The sequence below is a fragment of the Siphateles boraxobius genome, unplaced genomic scaffold (assembly GCF_051911475.1).
Source record: "Siphateles boraxobius isolate OS27281-9 unplaced genomic scaffold, OSU_SipBor_1 12, whole genome shotgun sequence".
In the NCBI taxonomy this organism is placed as follows: Eukaryota; Metazoa; Chordata; class Actinopteri; order Cypriniformes; family Leuciscidae; genus Siphateles; species Siphateles boraxobius.
The window spans coordinates 16,418,926-16,441,040 of record NW_027508722.1 but is presented as its reverse complement, the minus strand read 5'-3'; the positions used below and the strand labels follow the sequence as shown (position 1 = coordinate 16,441,040).

General features: G+C 40.4%; 1 protein-coding gene across 1 annotated transcript; it reads right to left on the bottom strand.

Annotated features, from left to right (window-relative positions):
* Positions 1-61: 61 nt before the first annotated feature.
* On the bottom strand, positions 62-21,693 carry LOC143718505 (kinesin-like protein KIFC3). The gene is made up of 20 exons (XM_077209551.1): positions 21,529-21,693; positions 21,204-21,384; positions 20,833-20,929; positions 20,578-20,741; positions 18,120-18,372; positions 10,385-10,557; positions 9,820-9,885; positions 9,509-9,646; positions 8,268-8,465; positions 7,841-8,014; positions 7,570-7,717; positions 5,127-5,257; positions 4,880-4,991; positions 4,615-4,796; positions 3,695-3,799; positions 3,428-3,558; positions 2,394-2,514; positions 2,183-2,312; positions 1,822-2,051; positions 62-1,014 (listed from the first exon to the last, which is right to left on the bottom strand). The coding sequence occupies exons 2-20, from the start codon at positions 21,300-21,302 to the stop codon at positions 883-885; spliced, it is 2,784 nt and encodes a 927-aa protein (XP_077065666.1). The 5' UTR covers positions 21,303-21,384; positions 21,529-21,693; the 3' UTR covers positions 62-882.
* Between the last annotated feature and the right edge of the window lie 422 nt (positions 21,694-22,115).

Genomic DNA, 22,115 nt, shown 5'->3' with positions numbered 1-22,115 from the left:
TTATATTGTATGGTTGTATATTTATTACAAATTAATAATGAAAATATACAATATATAATAATGTTTAAGAGGAACATTTTATTCAGTGTGGTTTACTCTGACCGAAACCGAAAAATGAGATGTTCACCACTAAGAAATGCTATTGCACATTTTGTTGTCAAGTGTAGTTACATTCGTTCTTATTTTTAACCGTTCTATATTTTTTTGCTTTCTTATCCAAAGGCTGGCTTCATTTTCTTGCTGTCAAATAACTCAAGAACTATCCGGTTTATGTATCACCCCCTCAGATTGTGGAAAATATGACCTTTTGGTTATTAGCCCGGATCTAAAATGCTAAGCTACCATCTTTGCAGGGAAATAAAGTCAGCAAATGCTGATTTTGTGCAATTCGGCTGAACTCGCATCCTTTGTACCTAATAAAATACAGATCGACTGGTTCTATACACAACATAATCATGGACGTCCACACCAACCGTACACAAAAAAAACATATTTTGGCCATTACTTTCTAAATATACCAAATAATTTTTATGTTTTTGAGTAAATATCAGTATAAACTTCAAGCGATTAAGATACAGTGGTCTTTTGTGTTGTGAATCCTCACCAATTTTTCCTGTGGAGAATTTGAGTGATATTTTGAACTTACGTTGATGGAGAGCTTGTCTTTATACTGGTGGTGGTGGGCGTTGGTGAGACTTTGACATGCAGATCAGCTAATGGAGAAAAGCCATTGCTAAATATGTGGCATCAGAAGTTTCCAGAACTGTAGCCCTTGAGTAGGATTGGAAGCCTCAGCCACAGGCTGAAAAGTGCAAGGCTTATCCATCTACACTTAATGCCATTTCTGGTCCTGTGGTTACTTGTGAGGGTTGATGGTATCCATTAACTTTTGTTTTCATTATGTCCTCCCGTCTCAATTTTTCTTGCAGCAGGGCCCAGCTCCACCTTGCAAACTCGCTGGGCAAACTTTAGCGAGCACAAGGTCTCTCCGACATTGCCCTCAAGAGATGAAACCTAAAGAAGACAAATTATTTTTACACAAGTATTTTAGTTCATTAGATTTATTTAAAAATTGACATTACGGTGTAGGAGGTTGTTTAACTCCGTGATCCATCAAATGGCATTTCCATGGACTACCTATAGACCATTCAAGAACTTTGAGGGATATTTTACAAAACATAGAACAAGCTGGTTAAAATTGCTTTAGTACATATAATTGTTTAATTACAAGGTTTTGTTTAGAATATGAGTGCTGCCAGGATAACTAATTGCTAGATTAACTACAATTAAAAAGGTTCATGGTAAGGTGGGAGTTTTGAGGCATTTAGTAACATGAAAAATAAGCTATCCATGTACCCAACTGTATATCCTTGTTATTCAGTATTCAGTACTCACTACTTTTGGATGGACAGAAACTCTTATCACAAAGTCTACGCATTGTCTGCTTCTGATATTGTTAAACTCTACATTCCTTTAGCGGTGGTTTGTTGTGTGAGTGCTACCTCCCTGAAATTAGTTTTTGCATGGCAAAATGTCTGAACCTCATTGGCATCATATGAAAAAGAATGAACTGTTGTTAGATATATATTTCGGACAGCTACCTTGGCCCTGTCCCTTTCCTGTCTAATTTGGTGTCACAGTATAGACCAGACTTTGTCCTGATAGTGAAAAAATTTGTTTTTTCACTCTCCTCTTAACCCTGGGTTATTATCGCTTTTTTAACCCTGGGCTAACCCAGGGTTTCACATTTGTCATTTTGTAAGGGGCTTAGCACAGCTAAGCTAATAGAGTTAACTTGTGAGTCTTGGTAAATCCTTTTACCTGAACAACCATGGCGGTTTTGTTGCCCTTTCCTAGTGAGTCCTGCAGCAGGTAGGTGAGTCGTGAGTTCCTGAAGGGTATATGAGTCTGGTGGGCCTTAAGAGCTTGGATCACATCTCCTAGAGCGAGCAGTGAGCGGTTGATATTCTGGGCTTCCTTAAGTCTTTCCCCCTCTGCTCCAGACTTCCACACCCTTTCAGAACCAGCCAGATCCACAAGATTCAGCTTCCCTGCAAAGGAGAGGTCAGGGATTTGGATACAGGGGACTGTTTGAGTGGAACTCAAGACATTTGAGAACTCACAACTCCAATGTATATAGACACAACAACCAATATAAAGTTCCAGAGTTGTTGGGACTGACCGCTGGTTTTGGTTCCGCTGGCGAGGTCTGTGCCCAGCACAGTCACAGTGAGCAAGGCATGTGATCGAGAGCTATGCTCATTCATCTGCGTTCCAAATGTAATCCTGTTCTTTCGAGCTATGGCCAAAATCTACAAAAAAAAAACAACAGATTATAAGAAGTTTTTTTGTATAGTCAGCATTATCTTGACAGATGACACCCTGGGACTCACTTTTTTGATATGCTGGAAGCTTTTGACCTCATTGACCCTGAGTCCTGGCACATGGAGCTGTCCTGTACCATCAGGGTTGATCTTGATGTCAAGCTTCTCTCCATCCTTACTGAGTAGATCTCTGTTGTTAACAACCAAAATAAAATTAACAATTAAATTGTATTAAATCAGGGTTTGTCAAACTCGGTCCTGGAGGGCCACTGTCCTGCAGAGTTTAGCTCCAAACCTGATCAAACACACCTGAGCAAGCTAATCAAGGTCTTCAGGCTCACTACAAACTCACAGGTAAGTGTGTTTGATCAGGGTTGGAGCTAAACTCTGCAGGACAGCGGCCCTCCAGGACCGAGTTTGAGAAACCCTGTATTAAAGGGTTAGTTCACCCAAAAATGAAAACTGTCATTATTTACTCAACCCTCCTGTCATTCTTAGACTTTCGTTCAACTTCAAACAACCTCCCTCCCCCCCCCCCCCCCCCCCCCCTTCAAACAACCACCCCGCACTGCACTGAACGATGTAAACTTTCTGAATTTGAACGATGTAAACTTTCTGCTTTGTATTACTTGCACTTCTTGTGTTTATTGCATCTTTAGGATGAATCACTTGTTGTATTCCTTATTTGTAAGTCGCTTTGGATAAAAGTGTCTGTTAAATGAATGTAAATTTAAGTGCAGTTGAGCTTCCGTTTACCATATTTAAATGTGTTCTATGCATGTGAGTTGATCAATGTTTATATGTAAAATTAAATTTTTAATCTGTACATATAATATAAAACACGACAGAAATCTCACAGGTTTCGAATTTGTGTAGATTAATGAAGGTCTTGAGGATTTAGAAGTTTACGACATAAGGGTGAGTAACTGATGATAGAATTAAAATTTTTGGGCGATCTAACACTTCAATATTCCTCATAAACATCAATTGAACGACAGGTTGTTGCATTGATTTGAATGGGCAACAATTTATTTTAAGTTCAAAAGAGTTGTAGATGGAGACCACCAAATAATTTTTCATGATAAAGAGGTAAAATACAATACCTCAGGACCTCGTTGTAAATTTCCACTGAACTGACACTGACGGCATACGTCCACATGTCTTTTCTTTCCTCAATCTCATTGAACAGGTGCTTAAGGGCTCGTTGGTTGATACCAGGGTTCTCAACAGTACCCTGAGCAGACACGGATGGTTAATGAGACCTGACAGTCTTATTGAATAATTAATGGAAACAGATTATCATGGTCAAAAGTATGAAATCGGAACCATATGTTATGACAGGTATATAGTTACAGATCCCTATATATTACCTCCATAGTATAGGTCTTGCCAGATCCTGTCTGGCCATAAGCAAAGATGCAAACATGATACCCATCTATACAGGATGTGATGAGCGGCTCAATTTCCTGGAACACCTGAAAGATAAAGAATGGTATAAAAATACATTTCAAAAACTACTAAAAAATGCTTTCTTGATCAATTAAAGGGATAGTTTACAGATAAATAAAAGTTATGTCATCATTTACTCAAACTCAAGTTGTTCCAAACCTGTATGAGTTTTTTTTAAGAATATGTATCCAAACAGCTGATGGACTTCCATAGTTTGGGGAAAAAAATACTATGGAAGTCAATAGGGTCCATCAATTGTTTGGTTACCGGCATTCTTCAAAATATCTTCTTTTGTGTTTAGCAGAAGAAAACCATTGATACAGGTTTGAAAAAACTTGAGGGTGAGTAAATTATGACAGAATTTTCATTTTAGGGTGAACTATCCCTTTAAGCCATTTAAGCAACCTATACTGTAGGCATGCGCTATGTATGATACCATAACAGTTATTGGCTGGTTTTAGAGATTTATTGTTACACTTTAGTGTTGGATATCTACTTGTGTGCATGCTTTACCCGAATTTCATCTAATGCTCACTTAATCTTAGCAAATAACTTAATTACACTTCAGTGTAATCTTTATCTAATCTCAAAATGAATACAGAATACATTTTTAATAATGTTGTGATGCTTAAATTCACTTGTAGCATGGAAGAAAGATGGATTTTAGTGTTTAATTTATTTTATTTATTTAGACAAAATAGAATATAATTTTAATATCAGCCATGAAAATAATGACAAACTTAGCGATTGCAACCAGACATTAAATATCAGTGTATTTTTACTATATAGGCTACCGATGTTTATAGGCCTATAAGTCTTTTAGAATTTCATGTGAAATTACCTCATCTTGAGTGGCCTGAGGGTGAAATACTTTGTCAAGCTCAAAGTTTTTGGCCTTTCCCTTGCTTAAAACTGTGAGTGCAGATTCATTATTGGGGTCTGTTGTCACAACTACCGCTTGGCCTTCCTCATGTTGATCTTCCTTCAGTACTGGCTTTACACGGCACAGAACACGAATATTACCTGGTGGGAGAAAAAAAACACAAAAAAACTTTACATATATTTCGCTATGGACAGAAATGGTAAAAATGGTCATTAGTGCCAACCTTTAAGCTCAACCAGCTGCTCATGGTACTTCCTGCGGAGCGCTACCTCCCTTTTGTATTTTTCCAAAAGGTCTTTGTTGGCCTCTGACATCTCATTTATAGCTGCCATTATCTAGGGAATAATGTTGTAATATTAGAAAACTATTTAGAAATTAAAGCAACAAATAAAATGTGACAATAACAAACTCTTTGATCTTAGAAGTTGTACATTTAGTACAGGTTTATGCAGCAGTAGATATTTGCTTACCTGTTTCTTGGCTTCTTTGATAGCTGTTCCATAGAAGTCAGAAAAGTTGCGGACCTGACTGCGCAGGCTGGCATAATCGGTCTTCATGGAGCGTAACGTGGGAGGGAGAGCACTCAGACGCTTCTGGAGGGCTGGATATTACATATAAACATGCAGTGAGCCATACACATTTCCACACATTTAACAATGTCAACAATAGGGGTGCTCATGAGCACACCTAAATCATATGTCTTGTGGAGGGAAGACTATAGACCAGGGACGTCAACATCGGTCCTAGTGTGCTGCTGTCCTGCAGAATTTTAGCTGGAACCCTGATAAAAAACCTTTCCTGTCTGTGGCTTTAGCAGAGATGGGCTTATTATTGGGGGATAAGAGCGTCCGTGGCTCTACCATTGGAAAAAGCATAGTGGTTAATCACGTGTGCCTTGATAACCAATCACATTACAGCCTTGACATCATTGAAAATCGTTCAGAGTTGTACGGCAGTCAATCACTGTTTGCGGATACCATAGAAATGAATGAGAAGTGCCATAAACTGAACCCTACCTGTTACACAATTGTCTGTGACTTCTCTTATGAGAATTTTATTTTGGTGGAAACTTTAAAAATAGATCAATCGAAAACAAATGTGCTAACATGCTAAAGATTAGCTGATGGGCTGTCGATCATTACATGATAAGCTATTTCCTCACAAAAGTGGTTATATTCAGCGTAGTGAAGCCTCTCCTCCATCGACAAACATAAAACAAATGGCCTCATTCATTCATTCATTTTATTTTATTGTCCACAATGTGGAAATTTGCCTTTGGTCTCATAAGAACAACAATCAAACCAACAACAACAAAAACAACAAGAACAACAGGACTAACACACAGACATCTTCGGGGCAAAATGCAGCACAGCAAATAGCAAGAACGTTACAATAAATCAACGGGGCGTGTTATTCAGCGTCCGAATTGCATTAGGAATAAAATAATTTTTAAAAATGTTACGATTTGCCCTAGGTACTTTGTAACGTCTGGCAGAGGGAAGGAGTTCAAACTCCCCATTGAGTGGATGAGAGGGATCGTTTGCTATTCCAAAAGCTTCTTTCCTGAGAGCTTCCTCGTACATGGAACTTAATTGTTTCTGACTTGTCCCTATGATTTTTGAGGCGAGGTTTATTATTCTCTGCAACTTGTTTCTCCCTTTTACGTTTAAATTACCATACCACATCCCCATTTTAAAGGTTAGAATACTCTCTATCAGATTCTTATAGACTATTTCCATAATGTGCTTGCTCACTCTGAAGGAGTTGAGCTTGCGCAGTAGATGGAGACGTTGGTTACAGGTTTTAAAAATATAATCTGTATTTTCACCGAAATTTAGATTAGAATCAATATATCTACCGAGGTATTTGAACTTTTCTACTACCTCTACTATTTGTCCCCTAATTATAAGGGGCTGCACAGTGTCCTTTTCATGAAAGACAAGTTCCTTTGTCTTTGCTACATTTATCTCTAAGGAACTTTCATCGCACCATTTCTGGAGTGATGACACATGTGCTCTATATACTTCCTCTCCAACTATGTCCCCCCTCTTTAATAAAGCAACCAGGGCCATATCATCTGCATACTTAAACAAACGAAAATTTTCCCGATCTAATTGGAATTCGTTTGTATAAATGGAAAAGAGTCATGGGGAAAGAATAGTCCCTTGAGGTAATAATACTTGGCAGGCTGAGTATTTTTAACCAGAACCTGTTGAGGGCGATCAGAGAGGAAATCTCTTACAAGGTAGATAATACCACCATTTACTCCTATATCGATAAGTCTCTGCAGCAGGGTGTGGAGCTGCATGCTGTTAAAGGCAGATGTAAAATCAATAAACAGGGCCCTAGCTAGGTGGGAGGGGGCTTGAAGGTGCTTTGCCATGGTGTGAAACATAGTAACAGTTGCATCATCGGTTCCCCTCATACTTTTGTAAGCAAACTGGAGATGATCTAAACTATTGGAAACTGATGCTGTAATATGTTTGCTTCTAGCTCTCTCAAAACAACCCTTTTCCTAAGAAAATGTGGGAGTTCCCAGCTCTTGTATCCTTCCCTGCGTACCGCACCATTATCTGGCATTACGCTTTTTCGGCTAAGATTGCAGGCTTGCCTTCAAATGGATTTGGCAGAAATAATCCTTAAGACATTGATTTGCTTGTTCAGGTGTGTTTGATTAGGGTTGGAGGAGCTAAACTCTGCAGGACAGCCACACTCCAGGACCGACGTTGCCCGTCCCTGCTATAGACAATACCAAGTGTGCCAGGAAGATTATAGGGATTAGAAAACATGAAATCACCAAAACAATTTTTAAAGAACAGGTATGAACCATCTTTTAGGATTTGTAGTACTATACTATGTGTTCTGACATAAGATCTTTAGCTTCAAGTTATACAGTATGTACAGTAAACTCACTCATGAACTGGTTCTGCAGGCTCTGGAGATGCTCCTCAGAGCAGTTGGCTGCCGCTTTTACAGCTGCCTCTTTCTTTTCCTCAAGATGTCCAATCTCCTTCAGCAGCTCCTCCCTCAGGGTCCCAATCTCCCTCTCATATGCAGCAATCTGTGGAGCCATTGCTTTTTTAGAAGAGCTGAGGTTTTCTAGTTGTGTTCTGACATAAGATCTTTAGCTTCAAGTTATACAGTATGTACAATCATAAAAAACAAATGGATAAAGCTTAGAAACCTTGTGTTGCAAATTGCAGCTGACTTCATCTGAATGTCTGATGTTCTCCTCCAATTGTCTGCATCGTTCGCTCTGGTTGCTTAGCTTCCCAGAAAGCTGTGCATTCTGTTGTCTGGCTTCAGATAGTTGACGCAGAGTTGAAGGCGACTCCACCTCAACGGTTTGGGTAACATACTAGAAGACAGGAAAAAAATATGAATTATTACTAGTGATTCTCATTCTAAAGAGTATGTCATTGGACAAAATACTATACCCCAGAGTACAAGACAAATCATCAATATTTATGGTCCGTTTTCTCGTAATACACAAAATACTTACCTATATGTCTTTCGTGTATGTGTGTGTGTGTATCTGATAAAAATCAATTTGATCAAGTTTGTTGTGGCTTTTTTTAGGTTTTAAGTTCATATTCTTGCATTTTTCTTACTTTAACCACAGGCTCCTTGTTGCGTTCTTTGTCTAGTTCAAGCTGCAAATCTCTCACACTCTCCTCTCGCCTCCTGAGCTCTTCTGCCTTCCTCCATTCGCTCTGCTCTTTCTGGTGCTCCAGAGTTGACAGCTGCTCTGCCCGCTGCTGCAGTGAACTTTCCAGCTGCAGAACACGACTGCGCAAGTTCTCATTTTCCTATAGGATACAATAGTATACTAATAATTCATATAATTCATACAATCGGTGCATATACACATAATGACGTCCAAGCTATGACCATATACAACCGCACCACACAGGCTGGATTTTGTATTTTATTTAAAATAGAAAGTAATGATAGAAAAAAATTATACTTTTGTAGAATCACTTTGTTATTTCACTCTTTACACTGTAAAGAAAGCTACATATTTTCTAGTTATGGGATCTTTTGAAAATGTGGATTACTTGAAACTACATAAAACCCATGTTACCAACAAAATTCCCCCAAATGTTGTCCCTCCAAGTCAAACACAGTCGTCTGAACATTGTATTAAAAATGTTATGGGAGTTCCCAGCATGCATTGCACCATTGTTTTGCTGTTTGATGAATTTGGCTGTCTTGTCATTATTGTTAGTTATGTGTGACATTCTGATGTTAAGAGCTCGTATTTTTACATTTATTGATTGTCACCGTTCTTAAGGATTTGTGTGTCAAGTGTTGAGTTCTATGTACATTCTCAACAACAAGCGCCCTATAGAACTATATGTGGTTACCATAATTACTGCTTTAAAATTTGTTGGACAGTAAATCTTGTTTATGTATTGAATGCATGTTAAAGAACATGCACTCAAAAAAATAAATATGAACGTATGTTGAAAATATCTGAATGCATGTTGAATTGAATTTTTCAAGTTTTTTTCAAAAGATCCATTTTTACAGTGTATAATGAAGGCTATTTTCATTTTTTTTTGCTTTTTTGTGGTTTCAGTTGTTTCAAAATTTAAATGTAGAAAATTTGCTTGCAGATTTTACAAATATGTACGTGCATAACAATAATATAATAATATGAATATAATGAATAATAATATAATAATATAATGAAATCATGGTTAGTGAATGAGAGCATATGTCTATGGGCCACAGAGGTGAGTCGTACTGAAAATGTCACAAGGGAGGAAGTAAAGACAACAGTCAGGAGTGTCATATGAGTTTTGTTGTCATCAGTTACTGTACCCAATGCATTAAAATACATTCTCACCTTGATGAGCACAGAGCTGGACTGGGATGGGATGACCGACAGCTGCTGCAGAAGACCCTGCGTCACTGTGAGGCTGTGTTTCAAACTCTCATTCTCTGCTGATAAGCAAAGCACTCGTTTTTCAGAGTCTGTTACTCCCTGGTGAAAGAAAAAAACACAGAAAAAAGTCACAGCTGACCTGGAAAAAAAGTGTCTGATGGAACAACCTAGATAAGCTCTTGGTCACGAATCATTTTGAGGCTGTCTGGTCTGGTTTTAATGAACTCAGTTTCAAATGGAGAGCACTGGAACAGATTCTTCCAAAAGCTTACTGATGTAACTCTGAGTTTGGACAGCTCCTCTTCTCTTTCCTCAATACAGCTCTTCAGCTCATCAATCTACAGGGAAAAAAATCAATTGTGTCAGCTTAGCAAGTCTGGAAAGAAAAATGAGTTAAGAGGATGGATGAAACTGAACAAACTGATGGAGAGGTAGCTGAATGGATGAAATATGCAGACTTATATATTACTGTCTGGATAAAGGTAAAAAAGAGATGCTTTCATGATGATTGGTGAGGTAGAGAGAGGAATAAGAGATGTGCTATTAAATACCCTGAATGTGAAAGCATCACTGATTGCATGAATACATGTTGTGGGTTGAATGATAGTATGAATGTATCACCATATACGTGATACATATATGTAATGTATCCATATTACATCACCATATGGAAAGAAGCGTAAATGGATGGAGAAGCATAGGTTACTGTAAAGCTATGTCTTAGTTGGTGCTTATCTTGGCGAAAGCCGAGTACAAATCAGCATGAAGTTTTAACATCTACTCTCGTGTAATGGAAATCTTTATAGAATGAGTGACTGGATGAGTAATGCTCATCACCTGCTGTTGGAAGGCCTGCACTTTTGTGTGGCGATCTCGTTCTCTCTGCTCAAGCTGTGAATGAAGCGATCGCAGCTCTCCTCTCAGTTGACTCCTCTCTCCCTGCAGCCCGCATAGAGATTGAACCAACTTATGCAGCCCAACCGGAGATGATGTAGGTAGCATGTACTCACCTACACACAAACACACACATGGCATGACTGTTTAGAATGGAATTTCAAAAGAAGCTAGTTCATCTGGCATAAGGAGTGGCTTACCAATATACAATCCTACCATTCGGATTGTTCCTAGCTCTGTGACTTTTACATAATGTCTGGATGCGGCCCTCTCCACCGTGAGACAGTTGAGAGTACACATCCTGAACTAGCCTCAATGATTGGTTGCCCTTAGCCCAATCGAAGAAAAAACTATGCACGCACAGATCTTAGCTCCTCAGCCACTTGGAAAGTCTTGGACTCGGCCCAAATGCGGGCCTGGATTCTACTGGAGCGCGCTCTGAAAATTCAGAGGCTAGCGGCATCTTTCAGAATCGGGGATATCCTTCCCCTGAAAATGTTTCAGAAGCTACTGGGCCTCATGGCAGCAGCCGCCTCAGTAGTTCCATTGGGTCTGTTACATATTCGGCCACTAGGCTACAACACTGAAGGCCCACGTCCCATCTCAAGTGTGGCACAAAGGCCACCTCATTCTCAGGGTGAACCATGGTTTTACCAAATCACTGGTCCCCAGGAAATTGCCCCATCTGTATCAGTTGGGGGTAGAGCTGGGTTCAGTATCCAGAAGGAAAGTAGTGTCCTGGATGGAACCGATGGCGAATTGGCACATCAACTGCCTGGGAATGATGGCAGTACTTCTGGCCTTCAATGAGTTCCAGTAAGAATTCAAGGGGCACCATGTCATGGTCCGATCAGACAGCATGTCAGTGGTAGCCTAAATAAATTACCAAGGGGGTCTCAGGTCTCATCTGCTAAACAAGTTGGAATGCCGCCTCCTTCTTTGGCCCTGGTACAATCTTTGCTCAGTGAGAGCAGTTCACGTAACAGGCTCCATAAACACAGGAGCAGATATGCTGTCCCGGAATGGACCATAGGCGGGGAAGAGGGGAATCCTCCCCCAGTTGGTTTACATGATCTCTACAGCATTTTCAGAAGTGCAGAAATGCACAATTGGACCTCTTTGCATAAAAAGAGAACTCCCACTGCCCGATGTTCCTCTCAAAGGAAAAATTATGCAGTATAGGATTGATTTTAAGATTTTATTATTGGTTTTTAAAGCTCTTTACAACATGTCTCCAATTTATATCACTAACCTTTTAGGATTTTACACATTGACTAGGACACTGAGATTGACGGATCAAATGTTTTTGGTACTCCCTTGTTCTAAGAAGTCATTAAAGGGTGATCGAGCTTTCACAGTAGTTGCTCCTAAATCTTCCACATATTCAGCAGGCATGTCTTTTTAACTTAGCTTTTGGAGGAAGGGGATCTTGAGTAATTGTCTCTGTGTCTGTATAGGCACAATAAATGTAATTAGCTGTGTTTCCATCCAAAGTTGCAAATTAAAATTTCGGCTCAAAGTTCAAGATTTTAATAAAAATTCAAACATTTCTCAACTAATTATTTTGCTATTCACATTAATTTTATAGCTGTATCGTATGTTTTGTCAGGTGTTAAAATGGTCATGTGGTACAAGCAGGAGCTCGCAGAAAATTCCCAGCTTACAAGCTGTAGGCTAATAGACCTTTTACGCACTTCCGCATTTTTCGACCGGAAATACGTAAATGAAGTGTATTAGAATTTCCTGTTATCGTAGCAGCAGATACGAGCACTACGAAGATGTGAAGGCTCTTTAAATCACAGTAATTACAACATGGCGTGCAGTGAACACACCTTTACATCCTGGTTTTGTCCCTTACGCTCATATGATCTTGCACTTTGGTTCTTCGACTCATGTGTCATGTATTGATTGGTTCCTTAGTGGATTTGTTTGTGGATTTGCCTCCTAGTGGATTTGTTACAATAGTGCTGTTCTAATTTCTATTTCTTATAAGAAATGTAAGGAACATAACTGAAAACTCTTTTAAGCAGACTCTGAGCCGCACAACTTTCCTCGGATTTAGCTTAAGACTTAAGACCCGAGTTTTGAACTCAAAGACTTGTGCAACATGCGTGGCAGCCTAACCGCTCTGCAACATTTCATTTAGATTCCCGCCATTTATTATTGATATGCCGAGTCAGAGTTGCTGTATTTTCCTTTACTGTACACTAAATTACTGAGGCAGGTGGCGTCAGATATGAGCTTCCAGTCTCGGGTGGAGCAAGTCTATTGGTGGGAAGGATGAATGGAGACACACAGGGACGCCACCGCAAACGTGATGTGGAACAAACATGATGGAGGAACAGGCTTGAACAAAAAGTGCAAATATTACACAACTTTCTGTAATTCCAGACAACATTTCATGGTGGGGTTAATGTAGGCACAATATGGGTATGAGCTATGGGCTAATTCAGATATGGGCAGACATGGAACACATGTAACTTAAGCCCATTTCATGCCTAAATTGGCTCCACTAAGAAATGTTGGCTGGGATATTTGATTCTGAATGATTTTGTGGTCAATATTTCTGTGCAATGAGCCCTGAACAGTATAATTGACCAATACTCCTTAAAACCGATTTCCTTATTGTGTTTTTTTCATCGTTCTCCTCCTCACATAATATAAAACTCAAATCATGAGAGCATGGTCAACTCATTTTATGCTTTCGTTATTTAAAGCTGAATTTCCTCTCGGCTGTACACTGCATTTATATAGTATCTTACAGCAGTGCACGTGAAGTTCAGCTGTGCTAGTTTGTAAGTGCACTTGCATTTGTAAGAGAAGCAGCTCTCACAATGTTTTATTCATCTCTGTGAGCCACAGAGAAACATGCCAAGTGCTGTAGATGTACCAGCCGGACAAATGGGTATTTTTACTACATGCTAATAATAAAAGACATAGACGTCTCATGAGTAACAATGTATTCCCATGTATTCCCATGTCAATTAGCCATCTGATTAATATGATTCATACTGTATCTGTATTTCATGTGGCTAATGGATTAATTGAAAATGTCTGCAGACATGTGGGTGTCATGATTGTGTTCAACACAAAATTGTGTTGTTTTTGTTCGTTTGTTCTGCGTTTAGTCATTCTTTTCCTATCAGTTTCACCATAGACGAACTACTGGACATTAGGAAACACACACCAGGAACCTTTTCTACAGTTTTTGATTATTCGGACATTTTGCTGGACATTCTCGTCTGAGGGCCAGCGGTGTTGTTCAAACGCGCGTTCAGACGCAAACGCGGGAAAGCGTGCCGGCGCGCTGGTTAACGCGCACTCCCCAGTATTCATCATGCGAATCTCCGATCCCTTCCTAACAAAACGGATGAACTTCTTCTCCTCACCCACACTAACAAGGATTTTTTAAACTCTGCTGCTTTGTGCTTCACTGAAACCTGGCTGAGTGAAGCCATACCGGACAACGCAATAGATCTGCCGGGCTTCCAGCTGTTCCGAGCGGATCGCATCGCGGAGCTAATGGGGAAAACGAGAGGTGGTGGATTGTGTTTCTACATTAACGAAAGTTGGTGTTCAGATGTGACAACACTGAAGAAGATGTGCTCTCCTAATTTAGAGGCACATTTCATAAACGGTAAACCCTTTTACTCGCCTCGGGAATTTTCCTCTTTCATTCTCGTGAATGTTTACATCCCTCCAGACGCGTGCGCGAGCGCGGCGCTACAACAGCTGGCTGAACAAATAGCTGAAACAGAACAAAGGGACCCAGACTCTCTTTTAGACATTCTTGGGGATTTTAACAAAGCAAATCTTTCCCGTGAACTACCAAAATACAGACAGCGCGTTACATGTCCCACCAGAGACAGTAATATACTGGACCACTGTTACACCACAATAAGAAATGCGTATCACTCGGCCCCAGGGGCAGCTTTGGGGCTCTCTGATCACTGTTTGGTTCATCTCATACCGACCTACAGGCAGAAACTGAAATCAGCTAAACCTGTAATAAGGACTGTAAAAAGATGGACTAATGAAGCAGAGCAGAATCTACAGACATGCTTTGATTGCACTGATTGGACTGTTTTTGAAGCTGCTACCAACGATCTGGATGAGCTCACAGATACTGTAACATCATATATAAGTTTCTGTGAGGATACATGCATTCCTACCAGGACATTCTTATCATTCACTAATGATAAACCATGGTTTACTGGGAAACTCAAACACCTTCGTCATGCCAAAGAGGATGCTTACAGAAGTGGGGATAAAATCTTGTATAACCAGGCCAGAAACAGATTGACAAAGGAGATCAGAGTTGGTAAAAGGAACTACTGTGATAAACTGAAAAAACAGTTTTCATCCAACGACCCATCATCAGTCTGGAATGGCCTGAGGAACATCACCAACTACAAGTCACCATCCCCTCGATCTGTGGACAATCAACACCTGGCTGACGATTTAAATTCATTTTACTGCCGGTTTGAAAAGCCCTCATTCACACCACACACCCTGTATGATCTGCACTTCACACATTCACCATCACCTCCTGCACTCCCACTCCTCCCCCCCCCCCCCCCCCGCCATTCAACCTGAGCTTCAGGTCTGTGTGGAGGACGTGAGCAGAGTTTCAAAAAACAGAAGACTAGGAAAGCTTCAGGCCCAGACGGCATCTCATCTGCTTGTTTAAAAGCCTGCGCTGACCAACTGGCCCCGGTCTTCACGCAGATCTTCAACAGATCATTGGAGCAGTGTGAAGTTCCCTGCTGCTTCAAACGCTCCACTATCATTCCTGTCCACAAAAACCCAAAATCACTAGACTTAATGACTAGAGACCTGTCGCTCTCACGTCTGTGGTCATGAAGTCGTTTGAAAGACTGGTGCTGGCCCACCTGTAGGACATCACCGGACCCCTGCTGGATCCCTTTCAGTTTGCTTACAGAGCAAACAGGTCTGTGGATGATGCAGTCAACATGGGACTGCATTATATCCTGCAACATCTCGACAGACCAGGGACTTATGCAAGGATCCTCTTTGTGGACTTCAGTTCGGCCTTCAATACCATCATGCCTGGTCTTCTCACAGCCAAACTGACCCAGCTCTCCATGCCATCCTCGATCTGTCAGTGGATCACCAGCTTCCTGACGGACCGGCAGCAGCGAGTGAGACTGGGGAAACACACATCCAAGACACTCACAATCAGCACTGGCGCCCCCCAAGGGTGCGTTCTCTCCCCACTGCTCTTATCCCTGTACACTAATGACTGCACTTCTAAAGACCCCACTGTCAAGCTCCTGAAATTTGCAGACGACATCACTGTCATCGGTCTCATCCAAAACGGTGACGAGTCTGCTTACAGACTGGAGGTTGAACATCTGGCTGTCTGGTGCAGTAATAACAACCTTGAGCTGAACACGCTCAAAACAGTGGAGATGATCGTGGACTTCAGGAGGAACAGCCCAGCACTCCCCCCACTCACCATCATGAACAGCACTGTGGAAGCAGTGGAGTCATTCAGGTTCCTGGGGACTATCATCTCTCAGGACCTGAAGTGGGACAATCACATTGACTCCACTGTGAAAAAGGCCCAGCAGAGACTGTACTTCCTTCGCCAGCTGAGGAAGTTCAACTTGCCACAGGAGCTGCTGATTCAGTTCTACTCAGCCGTCATTGAGTCTGTTTTATGCACTTCCATCACTGTCTGGTTTGGTTCAGCTACAAAATCAAACATTAGGAGACTACAAAGGACAGTTCGGACTGCGGAGAGGATTATTGGTGCCCCCCTGCCATCCGTCCAGGACCTGTACTCTTCCAGAGTGAGGAAGAGAGCAGGTAAAATCAACACAGACTCCACTCACCCTGGACACCACCTGTTTGAACTGTTACCGTCAAGACGGCAACTCAGATCACTGGCCACTAGAACATCTCGGCACAGGAACAGTTTCTTCCCACAGGCCATCTCCCTTCTGAACAGTTAACATATCTCCCAAGGCATATGCCTGTAAGTGCAATACTCCCACTGTTTAGTGCAATATCTTAAAAATTCAGGTGATATTTATATTTATTCATACTATACAAAATACTGTAAATATGTTCATTATCTGTAAATGTTTATTCTGACAAAACCCAACTGTGACCATACATTTTTATAGTATTTTCATATTTTTTATAATTTTATTTGTAGAATTTGTATTACTGTTTGTATTACTATTACTTGTTGTATCTGTATTTGTATATGTGCACTGGAAGCCTCAGTACCAAGGAAAATTCCTTGTGTGTGCAAGCACACTCGGCAATAAAGGTCTTTCTGATTCTGATTCTTATTCTGATGACGAAGGGGTCAAGGTTTGAATGGTTAGCATATCCCAGATAGCTGCTATAACATTTGATGTAAATATATTTTTTGTGCAACAACATTTAAAATCATTTTAGATATATTTCATTAGTAGAAATTTTAACAATGCTGGGGTTTTTTTTTGGGAGGGATGTTTACATTTTCTCAAAATTATGTGTGAATTAGGGATGAAAAGGAATGAATAGCTTTCGCCAGGTAGTATAGACCTCCTTTTTTCAAACACCTTTGGGCTTAATATAGCTCAATATATTCTAGTGTACTGATCATTAAGAGTCATGTGCAAGTACACCACAAAGCTGAGTACATGACATTGAATTAAAAGCGCTTTATAAATTAAGGTGACTTTACTTGACTTGACATGAATGAAATGCATGTTTCCTGAATGAGAATTGTTGCCAGTGTTATGGTGGAACCACTTTATTTTGAGACATATATAAAGTGTTTTATTGGTCTGAGGTGAGATTAACTGTTTGGCCAAGATTCATCTTGGTAATGCAGACTGCATGAAGAGTTTTAAAAATGTGGCTTCAGTATTGACCGATGTTTGTTAGCAATAATACAAAAAACCCTGTAATGTAACTGAAAGAAATTTTTTTCATAACTTTGAAAACCTTGCCGGACATTAGCTAAAGTTCGGAGAAAGTTTCCTATTAGCTGGGTAAAGCTATATAATGTAAAAATAATTTGAATGTGTACCACAGTTTGTAAAAAAAAAGTTATTTTTATATATATATAAAAAAAATGGGTTGACAGACATGTATACAATGTAAGTCTAAATATTCAGAAACATTCTTTTAACGCAGACCAAAGGGGGGTTTGCGTCTTTCAGACAGACCAAACAGCAAAGACAGAAATAGATTCACCTCCTGATATTGCAGAGTTAGACCAGTTCCTAGGTATATAATTTGTTGATTTTGGAACAACATTCCTGTCTGAAAATTTGGTAACCATATCCCTGCCCCGAAACCTAATCCTACCCATATATTACCCCTAAAATCAGAGGGAAATGATAAGTGAATAGCAGTGATATGAAGTACCTAACCCTTGTTGTAAGCCAAAACTTGACATAAACTGTAAACTTTCCCCTAAAATCTGATTGGTTGAATGGAGTGTTGTTCCAGGATCAACAAAAATGTTGATCCAGGAACATGCTGTACTTGATGAAATCAGGTTATGCATAAGGCAAAATGTAGCCTACAAAAAATCAATGAATGTCAAGGTACAGTACATAAAGAGAGGCATCTAATATTAAACACATATTTATCCACAGCTAAAGTCTTCACACTGAGATTCTGTGATTTATTTAGGTTCAAAAGGTCTCACCCTCATTTTCGGGTGATGGGCTCTGCTGCTGAGCAATCACTTCCTCCAGGTTGTTAATCACACTGTTCTTGTCTCTGAGGCGCTGGCGGTAGGACGTACGCAGGGCCTTCATCTTCCGCCGATGCTGGGCACGGTGTCTGCGTAGCTGCAGACGGTACTGATCAGCCTGCTGCTGCAGCTGTTGCAGGTGGGAATATTGCTCCAGGAAGCTCAGGAGGTGGGACATCACAGACAGCAATGGAGACTCTGTCACCTGGAAAATACACATTTCATATTTACTCAACTATTAAAAAATAAATGTGCACTTATAAAAATGCTTTAACATGTTCAATTACATTTCTACACGCTCTTTCAGAAAATGTGACTGGTGCTTCCAGGAAAAAGTTATGTTAAGGTGTTGTGGAGGTAAAACAAAAGCTGAAATAAAATTAATGTAAACTCTAAAGACATATTAAAAAAAACTAAAACTATTATAAAATGACAAAGCACAAAAATACTAAACCTTTAACTAAAATGAAAACAGAAAATAAAAACGAATTCAAATTATCAATAAAAACTATGATAGGAACCCAATTATACTAAAATGTTATATTTATTATATTATATTATGCTATGCTTTAAGGACACAAATAAGGACAGCAAATATTGAATTTTTCACTAATGAAAATGAGGCTGTACAGTACAGTATGTTCAATAGGATGTACTATAATTTAAGTAGCTACAGACTTTACATTTATCCATTACAGCCTCATTTTAATTAATGAAAAATTAAATATAGCATCTACCCTGGCTAAGGTCTAATGAGGTCCTTAAGTTTGACAAGGGGCCAGGCATCAATTTAAGTTTTTTTTTTCTGACATTCTACATTCTAATCAACCACTTATGTCAAGTTCTGTCAGGACCAATCCTCAAAGATGATTGACAATTAGCATACAGTTTGGATCGGCGGTATGGTTCTGTTCTGGGCGAGCAGGGAGATCAGCAATAACCCCCGTTAGTGTAAACAGAATAGAACCAACTTAAATGTATTTCATTGTGGCGAGCAGGACAAGGCCGAGGGACGTGAGAGAACGGCGCGAGGCCGGTGGCGTGAGTGTTAATGAATGACACCTCTGAGACGCACCGGTCTCACATCTCTCACGGAGGAGCGGAAGAATAAAAGGAGCGACGACTGTGAAGATAGGGTGCTTCTCAATATCCCTCCTCGTCTCGTCGCTCCACTGTCCTCCATCCTATGACCCGGAAACCAATCAGGCACAGCCATCTTGAAGGACATCTCAATTCTCTAATTGCACCGCGAGGAGTCGAGGATCGAGGAGTGAGGAGGCTTTCAGAGGAGTCATGAGCGAGGATACACAGGTGTATCCTATGCGGAAGTGTTTTATTGACTAAACGTGACGCACGTATACATTCTCCTCCCCTTTCACATCGGTTATTGTCTCATCGGTCACAATAATTTGAATTTATACGTTACCCTTGCTTTTTATATAAACTACACATCTCACATATTTCAACAGGGTATCTTGCTTTATTATTATTCATTATGCATTTCTTAAATAAACAAACTTCAACAAAATAAGGGCAGATCCTTTGAGCGCTGCTGATGACGCTAAAGTGACGCTCGTGTGATCAAGTATTGCAATGTATAAAAAAAACTTTCATTTGATTCCTCCGTCCTCACTTTCTTTCCTTGCGTCCTTCCCTCACAACCTACAGGGGGAGGAGCTGAGGCGCTAGGAAAGGAAGCGAGGAAAGGAAACGAGGACGCACAAATAAGAAATGAGAAGCACCCATAGAGAGAGGAAGAGGCCTAATTTTATGTTTTATTTCTGTTCTGTGTAGCCAGCACTTGCTGCAGTTACTTTTGTGTTTGTATATGTTTTATTTTGGTAGCCAGCAGTCGTCCGCGAGGGGCTGCTGGCGGTTCCTTTTGTTTATTTCTTTTATTTAAATATTAAAAGTAGGTTGAACGTTCGCCGGTTCCCGCCTCCTTCTTCCCTGAATCTTGAACCCCGTTACAATCATTAATGTCACTATTTTAATATACACCATAATTCTAGAAATTAATCTGATTCTAGAGGAATCAGAATGCCAAATCCTGACTGGATGAGAGGAGCCGCCGGGGATGGAGGAGGGTGATTAGCTCCTGTGAAACGCAATAGCTGCTGATAATACTGAAGGAGCTTATATAGGATGCTGTGATAGGCGTCATATTATAAATTGACGTGGATCAGCTGATGTAGGTATAGGCTTAGGGGTAGGGATATGGTTATGATTACATTTTCAGACAGGAATGTTTTTCTAGGATCAACAAAATATGTTGACATATTATTCTAACTCAGCATAATCAGGACATGCCATACTGTAGTGTAGAGCTAAGGGTCTGCTGAAATACTGACTCCACCAAATCACCACCACTATGAAACATGGTTTGTGATTGTAGTTAGAAGGTCTTCACCTTTTCGCTAGGTTCTGTTGGAGAATTAGTGGCTCTTCTCTTTTCTGCCTCTTGCTTGAAAGACAGGAAAGCTGTTAATGGTGTTTTGGCAGGTAATCCATGACCTTCATCAAACTCATCATCTTCATCACTGAGAGATGCCCCATCACTATCACTGCTGCTGCCTAAAATTTAATAGGCGATTATGGTTGAATGCTGATTATGTGGAGCAGCACTTCATTGTATTTAGAACATCACACAACAAAACAATCTTACTTGAATCACTCAGTCTTGCACACCCTCTTTTGCCCAACCTGGGGGTGTGGCTTCTCTTTCCCTTTCTCTTTGTTTCCATGGAAACATGGCCAGGCTCCTGTCAGTTACAGAGGGAGACAAATGTGATTATTGGAAGGTGTTAAAGCCACCACTGAGGACATAAGATACGTGACTGTGAGTGTGCATGCGTGCATAATCGAATTGAATGAAATTACCTCTAGTTTCTATATTGATTTTAATATTATATATTCAATATATTATATTATAATAAATCATTCTATTTTTCTTGTTTGCATATATGGTACAGAGAACAATAAAGAATGCATATATTAGCATGTCTATCGACGTGTGTCCACTGCGACCACACATACCTCTGGGGATTCTCCATACGCCCCCTCGAGTGCTGCCTCCTCCTCCTTTTTAAAGACGGTGTAGAAGATGTACACCAGCAAAGAATAAAAGGCATACATGTTTCCTGATGTGCGGATGTTACAACGACAGTGGCTGGAAATAAATGCTTTTGCTTCACAGCATCTCTCTGCTCTTCCCACACTGCAATACAATCAGACAAGTGTTACTAAACCGCAGCTCCAGTAGCAAATCCACCACAACAAATCCTGTCTGGATGCGGATGGCATTCCCATGTTGTCAAGCTCCTTAGAATGATGCTATTCCCATTGTTTTGCAGTGTCTTACCATCTGCTGAGGTTGATCCTCTACAACTGCAGTTACTGCATTCCCATTCTTCCGCTCTACATGGTGATTCTGCAGGACTGCTTGTGTTTCGGGGTTTCACCAGTGTTTCAGGGCTTTGGATGGCAACACTAGCTCTTGACTCCGCACATCTGTCCAACCGGCTATTCCTGGCTTCCTTTTCCCCCTCCTTTTTCCCCTCTCTCATTATCCATTCCTCTCCTCCCCCCTCCTCAGCAGTGTTTGAGAACGCTCATCGCAGATGTGTAGTGCACTGCAGTGGTGGGGTGAAGCTGATGGAGATTGGTGAGAGGAAGAACAGAAGTCAGATGCTCAACAAAGCGCTCTGATGTTGCTATATTCAAAGTGACAACTATATATGGATTCTATGATAACGAATCATGCAGAACCATAGGTTTGTTCATTCTATAGCTTCACCACAGCAAGATTTAAGAAGTTTACTGCCTTCTTGAGCGGTGGGACCTTGCGGGTGCTGCTGGATTTTAATCTATTGCGGCATAGTGTTACCAATGGTTTGCTTGGTGACTGTGGTCCCAACTGCCTTGAAATCATTAACAAGCTCCTCCAGT

What these genes read in the sequence shown, in the direction of transcription:
- LOC143718505 (XM_077209551.1), bottom strand. Translation starts at nt 21,302, where the DNA reads ATGTATGCCTTTTATTCTTTGCTGGTGTACATCTTCTACACCGTCTTT. An exon ending in CCCATCACCCGAAAATGAGG is followed by an intron (nt 10,558 to 18,119) that starts GTGAGACCTTTT and finishes GTTTGTGTGTAG; the next exon opens with GTGAGTACATGCTACCTACA. An exon ending in TGCAGGCCTTCCAACAGCAG is followed by an intron (nt 9,886 to 10,384) that starts GTGATGAGCATT and finishes TTTTCCCTGTAG; the next exon opens with ATTGATGAGCTGAAGAGCTG.